General features: G+C 34.2%; 1 protein-coding gene across 1 annotated transcript; it reads right to left on the bottom strand.

Moving 5' to 3' along the window:
* Window position 1: 1 nt before the first annotated feature.
* armi (armitage) lies at window positions 2-5,975 on the bottom strand. Its single transcript, XM_065355969.1, has 17 exons — window positions 5,737-5,975; window positions 5,461-5,589; window positions 5,096-5,370; window positions 4,897-5,027; window positions 4,585-4,814; window positions 4,316-4,519; window positions 4,081-4,241; window positions 3,818-4,000; window positions 3,598-3,744; window positions 3,380-3,497; window positions 3,148-3,307; window positions 2,484-3,027; window positions 2,191-2,402; window positions 1,944-2,111; window positions 1,578-1,855; window positions 899-1,156; window positions 2-818 (listed from the first exon to the last, which is right to left on the bottom strand). Exons 2-17 carry the CDS (start codon window positions 5,575-5,577, stop codon window positions 480-482), a joined length of 3,525 nt encoding a protein of 1,174 aa, XP_065212041.1. The 5' UTR covers window positions 5,578-5,589; window positions 5,737-5,975; the 3' UTR covers window positions 2-479.
* Between the last annotated feature and the right edge of the window lie 1,962 nt (window positions 5,976-7,937).

The following is a 7,937-nucleotide window of genomic DNA, read 5'->3' as shown; positions in this document are numbered from 1 at the left end:
AAAAAATTATCAAAAATGTTTTATTTTACGAAATAAAAAAACTTATTTGGAACATCTCTAATAATTATAAACAAACAATAGGTAAAAAACCCGTATCAAAAAAAAAACTTTACATGAAATTATAAAGATGAAATTTGAAAACAAAAACTCGATTATTTCATAGTATACAGTAACTTGAAAACAACTATGTATAAAAAAAAACGCAAGAAAATTGCACAGACCATATCCCTCCTGAAAAAAAATAACAGTCGACTGAAAGTAAGAAAAATTCAACATAATTAATCACTCTGCACGATTCAAAGTCGGATGAAAGTTTAAGACATAAAATGCAGTAGGTCTAGTCTAGGTACTTATTCGAATAAAGTTACGTTATAATATGCACAAAATTGACGAAAAATACGAATACTACGAAAGATTGAACGATCACCTTTAACGTAGAAGAAAATTAATTTGAATCAACATTACCGACACAGTTATTTTCAACGTTGCGATATAATTAGAGGTAAATCGCAACCAGTATAACAATCACTATCCAAGCATGTTTTAATCAAGCTTCGCCACGATATATCCTTCACGAGTAAATGCGGATTTCCAATAATTACTAACGCGCATCGGGCTCTGCTGATTGCAACGTTCAATCGTTGTTTACAGGCTACGAATCCTAACGCGTGTTTTTTATCTTTATCTAACAATCCTTCGTCGCTCCTTACTGTCGATAAAATGATTATTTTACGTTCTTGTCCTTGGAATTCTTCAACTGAGCCAACTTTCGGCAAATCTAAATCGAATCGTCTAAGCATTTCTCGGATTTTCATTACCTAAAAAACGACCATAGCATGAGTTCCAACGATAAATAAGATTGGCCCATGTAAGTGTTTGTAAGAATAAATCTACGCACTTGTTTTTGATAGGGTGTTATGATACCAATGTCTTCATTCGTGAGACCACATTTGTAAAAATCTTGAAGGTAATCGACGACTTTGATTACTTCGTGGTCATTAAACCAAGATGGACTGTCCTCCTCTTGGGCGTTTACTCCTCTCACTCCGTGAAATACGATAGATGTTGCAGTTCCACGAGTTTTTGTTTTGAGATTGCTGACTTCGTTTGCCAACATTTTCAAAACCTGCGCCTCCTCGCTGCATTTATCACAAACCTGTACAAAAATAGTAAGTTGGGTAACAAGAGGTCAAAATTATTATTGTCCATTATAACGTTCGATTGATTGGTTTATTCAAAAACGAATAACTTATCAGAAAGTGATTTATAATTGGAAAAACTGATTGACAGAAAATCAAACAGGTCGAAAATCAACTGAAAAACGAATGATCTAAAATTTCAATCGCGAATTCAAAAATTCGTAGAAGTAAATACTGGAAACTAAACTAGGTAACCAATAAAAAATTTCAAAAATATACGTAATTTCATCAAGTTTGACTGCAGATTTAGTTACCACAAAAATCGGAAAATTCATCGAGACTATGCAATTCGATAGCAGTGTTTAATTACCTAATTGCGGAACCGAAACGAGCAATCGATAATTTAGTTGACTTGATTTCAGTTTAAGAAATACTTACCATAGGCTGTAATTTCGCATCATAAAATAATTCGCTGTACAAATTAAGAATCTGCGGCAATGAACGATAATTATATAACAGCCACGTAACTAATCGAGGATCGTAACCATTCGTATCAGGGTAACTTTCGGGATCACGATGGTACGGAAATCTCATCAGAAAACGACTCAGTAACGATTCTCCAAGACCTAAGCTTTCGGCAACTCTTGACGTAATGACAGGTCCTAATTGACGAGGATCGCCGGCTAAGATTGCTTGATTATCGGTATTTAAAAACGCTGAAACATCAGTGAAGTCCCCATTATAAAAAATACACCGTTTAATACGATAACTCGAACAGGATAAGCAACTATAGCATGTATGTACCAAGCGGAATTGAAATTTCGGGTTCTGTAGCTTGTCCGGCTTCGTCTATTATCACATGTGTGAAATGTCCTTTGGGGAAACCCATCGTGTAAAGTATACCGAGTGATACGCAAGTACCGACGGTGATCGTATGTCGACCGATGGCTTGTTTGTTTGAGTGTCGTATACCTAAGAAAAACAGACAAACAAATTAACAGAAGTTCTACAAAGAAGTATTTAAATTTAAATAAAATTTGTGAGTCGTTACCATCCTCTTCGTAAGTGCCATCCCCAGCGTTGTTAGCACCTTTCAAGTCAACAACCGTACAGAAAGGTTTTACACGAGGAGGTATTCTATCTTCGTTAATATAATTAAATCCGACAATTCTGACCAAGTCTCCAGGAATTAATAAATTCCAACTAAGCAATCTATCGCAAATTAAGTCGGCCGATGAATTGGATGGGGTAGCTACCAATATCCTAAAACACAACAACAACCGTTAAGGAGAATATTTTCGCACAAACTATACAAATTCAAAAGAACAAAAACGAAGTACTAACCGACTATAAGGCATTTGTATTTTGATTTGCAATATGGTTTCAACAACAGTGACAGTTTTTCCAGTACCGGGAGGTCCGAATATTACGTAAGGGAAAGGTCTAGCTTCACCTCCTAAAATATTACGAACGGCTTCTTTTTGGAAATGATTTAATGTAACGTTGATCCATTTCAAAACTCTTTCTTTATGAACATAGTCTTCAACCGGCCCAACATCGACTTGAAGATTTGATTGAGGTTTCACAGTTTGTTCGCCATCGGGGCATGTATGTTTTTCTTCGATCTGTTCCTCAATTGGAGGGTCTTCGCTTACAATACTCACTTGGGGATTTTTCAGATTACTCAACGTGTCAGGGAATAACCAGTCGCGACCTAAATGAGCATGCACCAAATTGATTGCCTGATGGCAACGACGAATTCCTGTACGACTGTGAACGAACGTAACGCTGTAGTCTTTTCCGTTGTACGAGTTATGGAACGAGTCGTTGAATCTCAAAAATATCGAATTTGCGTTCACTTTGTGGATATAACCTTCGTATTTCGTAGCTAAAAATAAAAATTACAACTTCAGCTTGTTCTAAAAGTAATAAATTGCATAATGCGAAATTCAAGCAATCACTTCGCCCAATTAAAATATGCAATAAGGATAAAGATAACAAAACTTACTGCTCTTGCCGAAAATTGCAGGATCGCTAGCAATTAATTTATCACCGATTACAAGCGATGGTCTACTTTCAGCTAAATTTGGAATTTCCAACGATAAATATTCGCCTCTTCTATCAAAGCATACACGTTCTCGATCGTACTTCTTTATCGCGATTGAAAGCTGAACAAACGAAATTTCAAATTTTAATTATTCGAATCGCTGTGACTCTGAATTTCTTGATATAATACTTACTTCCTGATCTTCGATATGCAAAAGATTGTGGAATTTTAAAAGGTAATTTTTTTCATCCAATTCTTCAATCATACAAGGATATAGTTTCACAACTGCGCTTTCAATCTCGGAAAATTTTCTACACGAAAATTGAAAAAAAAAAAAACCAGGTGATCGTGAGTACCATAACAACACAATTTTAAAAATGAATAATTATGAATAGATTAGGTAGTATGTACTTGAAAGTGTCTTCTTCGTTCAGAAGAATGTTGGCTAAATTCTTCGGAATCGGATACTGGTCTAATCTATTTGGTATAAACGAAGCTGGTTTGATAGGACGTATTCCAGGAACTACAAATCCTACCTTGGTCGGTAAGGTTATTTTCCTAAAAAATGATTAAACAAAAATTAAATATCCAAAATAGAAATAAATAAGAAATTTAAAAAAAGAGATCTTACTTTACGGCAGCGTTTCTTTTTTCCATATTTTTCGCTCTAACATTCGATCTTTGCGGTAGATCGTAACTCGCGTTAATTTCATCTTTGCAACGATCATCGATTCCAATAAACTCTATCCCCGTGCCAATTTCAAAATCTCCTTCAAAATGCAATATCAGTGTTTCTCGAACACACCCCGGTGAACTGAAAATTATAGAAGAGCATTGAATAAAAATATATAAATCATACAAAATGTATAAAATCAAAATCGTTCCAGTACTTACTCCGGTTTCACCTCAAGATCGATGGTTATTTTGTTTCTCGCTGGAATAGTAATAGGGTCCGTAAAATCAGCTCTTATTCTGATAACCTCGCGGCCTTGAAAATTACGCAACACTATTTTCTTCAGAGCAGCATTATGCTCATTTCTGTTTTTAATGATAACCTAATAGGGAGGAAATAGTATTTTAATGAGATTCGAATAAGCATGATAATAACAAAAATATAGCCGATACTTACCTGATAGATACAATTATCTCCGATTTTAATATTCACTTTGGGACTGACAGTATGTACTTCTAAACCCATTTTATTTTCAAAGAGTTTTTCTTGAGCGAATATTTGTGCGTAATCAGGTCCTTGGTCTAGTTCTGGAGGAGGAATAATTTTTATAGCTCTCCACAAAAGTTCTCCTTGAGTACTCTCAATAACGGTGGCAGCAACCTAAAAAAATACTGTTATGAAAAACTGCCACCAATAAAGTAATTTAAATGATCATTTATGCTTACTTCATCATTTAATGCTGGTGTATAACCAGGCTCACACTCATTTTTGGTGAAATAAACTTCTCTATTGATTATACCCCTGATATCCTCGCCATCTACTTCTAAATGAGTGATTCGTCCGTCCAACGTCTTACATCCCCTGTAACGAATTTCTCTCACGTCAATAATACGTTCTTCGTGTTTTTTTCTATTTTCAATCACTTCGGCAATAGCGGTCAAAAGTACATGATCACCTAGAACACAGAAAGAAGAAAAGAAAAAAAACATTAAAGAATTCAATTTTAAGCACATTTTCCCCTCTATTTACACACTTACCAACGATTGGTATGAACTCCATCTTGACTTTATCCATATTGCAAGTGATGCCAGGAGGATCGATCTTCAAATTCCTACCATTTCTTTCCGTGATTTGTCCGGGTTCATTCTTTAGTATCGTAGCATTTTCTCTAAACAAATGACAAATACCTATGAGTAAGTTGCAACAGCATGTTGATGAAATCTGATGAAAACTTACTTTAGGAGGCATGATTCGTTATCTGTATTCTCAGTTCCTCGCACCCATTGATCTCTTTCAAGCAATTTAACGTTGGAAACTTTCAAATCACGATTGACGTCCACTACATAGGCCTCAAATTCAACTTTATCTCCTTGCTTAATATCACCGGTCAACTCCGATATATCAACGTAGTACTTATGGTCGATCATGCAATAATCGGGAAACATCTTGGTTATTACGCCAATCCTGTGTTGACAATACGTATCAAATTTTTCCTCGGGTTGCTCTGGTTCCTGCGAAACACAACAAAGAAATATATGAAAATCATGTCATCACTTGACTGAATCGAAACTCATAAAGAAATACTTGGGGTTTTGATTTACTTTTTCTTCCTCAACCTTCGCTGAAAACAGAACATTTTCGTACTCTTCTGCAGTAAACTCCACCGGTTTTTTAGACAGCAGGGAATAAAATCCCGACCACAAGGATCTCAAACTCATGATGCAACGATGCTGGTTCAGAAATAAAAATAGTAAATTCGAAGAATTCTTTAGCTATTGTTCGACTGAAGCTTATTTTCGTTGAAACGACGCATTATAAAAAAATCAGTCACTAAGCTACGAAGTTGAACGACTAGATACAAGTTTTACTTTCATTACCGTTCACTGATTATAAGACTCCATTTCGCGATCACCCGAACATAAGATATAAAAACGACGAAACTGTCAATCGGAAACATCCACACTTCCAGATTTTTGGTCTCCTGTCTTCACTTCTTCATTGAAATGAGAAAAGAGAATTCTTATTCTTCAATCATCATGTTACCCGGCATCTTTTTTCTTTTCTTCAGCTTCACCTCATTCACCTCAACACCTGCAACACCAACTCACACCGAACAAGCTTATCGCGTTATCACAAAATAATCATTTTGGTTGGAAATTTGAATTCACCAACGTGTACTGTGATTGGCTAATATTTCAAGTGAGATAAAAATTAACCAATCACAATACGAAGACTGTACTTTGATTGGCTCGCAATTGGTGCGCTATTGCATTACGTCATGAAGACCACGATGACACTGTTTTTCCCTTTTTATTTTTTTTTCAAATTTTCATTTAGGTACTTAATATTTTTAATTTTCACTATGGCAACAATAATAATTGAAATCAAGTAAAGAAATATTAATCACTCAATACAATAGTCAATTTAGACATCAGAATTCAGAAGTAAAACGTGAGATTTTGAAACGAATTTGAATTTTGAAACATGAATGTGGTTGCGAAAAAATATATTTTCGTTTTCGTTCTTGCATGACTTATCATATCATCAACACCAACATTTTATATTTTATAATGTCAAATTGTCAATTGTCAATGTCAATGTCGATAACATAAACATACACACTTTATATAATATAATAGATTATAGAAAGGCAAAAACAGAAAAAAAAAACCTGCAGCGAATAATATTTTCAATTTCATCAATGTACATGTAGTAGCATAATTTTTTTTCTGTAATTCGACAAGAAAATAATCCTTTTTCTTATTTTCATCGCTTAAAAGCTATGCCTTAATTCGCTCAATTCCTTTTATAAACACGCTACCGTTACCTTCTAATGATTAGATGCTGTAACTCTGTTTGAAGTTTGATAGTTGAGATGTGATGTCAACTTCTATCGTCCTAGTTCCTGCTATCCTACTTGATGAAAAAGTGTTGTATTGATCATTCATAAATTTATTGCTTCAAATTATAAAATAAAGCTAATTTGATAAAATAATGCAAATCCGAAATTCCCTGTGGATTTTTTTTTTTTGCAAAACATCTGCAGGATTTGTTTACGTACCTATTCAAATATGGTTCTCGCTCAAAAGCTGGGTAAGTTCAAGTGTAGAATAAGTTGCCTATTCGGGACAGGTTTGAGGCAGAAATTGTTTATAAAATTTACAGGTACCTACGTTGAGTATTATACGTAGACTTACGTCGGTGCTTACTGAAATACTTACCCATATTTTTGTTCCAGATCGCTAATCGAGGATATCATGTCAGTTTTCTGTGATCGTAGTGCTTTGATCTCAAAAGTGCACTAAATATAAGCATTCAATTCAAATTGTCGATCGCTATACTCATACTTACTACTTACGTGCTCAATTTTTATATTTTTTTTGCACCTAGGTAATGAAAACGTGTTGTGTTTGCGCAATGCGCATTATTTATATAGTCTATCTAGGTAAAATTTTCTTGGTACTTCTGTTATACAATTCTCAAAAAAATCTTAATTATTGTTTTCCCTTGAAAATGCAATTTCAACAAAATTTTATTTTTTAGCGAATACTTGTAGATTCTTTCAAAGAAATAGACACGAATTGATACCCCAACAAGTCCAATTGTATGACAGCTTAAACATAACATTTTTCAGCTTTTGGAGATTATTTTTCTCAAAAAATGAACGGTTTCATTCGATTGCGATGTGGTAATGTTGACCTGTCATTATTTTGACACTTCACCGAAGTTCTCACTTGTTACTTTTGAATTATTAAAAATTTATTTCTATGCTAACAAATAATCGTGATTGCGATTTGTGTAATAATATAATGCAATTTTACTTCAAAATTGAGATTTAAAAAATACCGTAGTAAAGCAGCTAAACATTAAAAAAATCTTGATAGGTACTCTCATCAGTTTGAATGTTGACCTTTGAACAGGAGCGAGAAATTTTTCGTTTTCGCAATAAGTAATGTGAGCAGTTTAATCTTTGATTAGAGCCAAATTTTGCGCTATATTATCGTAGCAATACCAACATTTCCGTGAAATGCTTTTTTTTTCTTACTGATGCCGCATTTTAAAAATCGAATTTCGAAGA

Source organism: Planococcus citri, chromosome 3 (genome assembly GCF_950023065.1).
Source record: "Planococcus citri chromosome 3, ihPlaCitr1.1, whole genome shotgun sequence".
NCBI lineage: Eukaryota > Metazoa > Arthropoda > Insecta > Hemiptera > Pseudococcidae > Planococcus > Planococcus citri.
The sequence above is the reverse complement of the archived record's forward strand: the minus strand, read 5'-3'. Positions and strand labels throughout refer to the sequence as shown.

Bases quoted from the DNA above. Each gene is read 5' to 3' on its own strand.
- armi (XM_065355969.1), bottom strand. From the start codon at position 5,577: ATGAGTTTGAGATCCTTGTGGTCGGGATTTTATTCCCTGCTGTCTAAA. The intron at 4,242-4,315 runs GTAAGTATCGGC...CCTCCCTATTAG, and splicing joins GAGATAATTGTATCTATCAG to GTTATCATTAAAAACAGAAA. The intron at 2,112-2,190 runs GTAACGACTCAC...TGTTTTTCTTAG, and splicing joins TGGCACTTACGAAGAGGATG to GTATACGACACTCAAACAAA.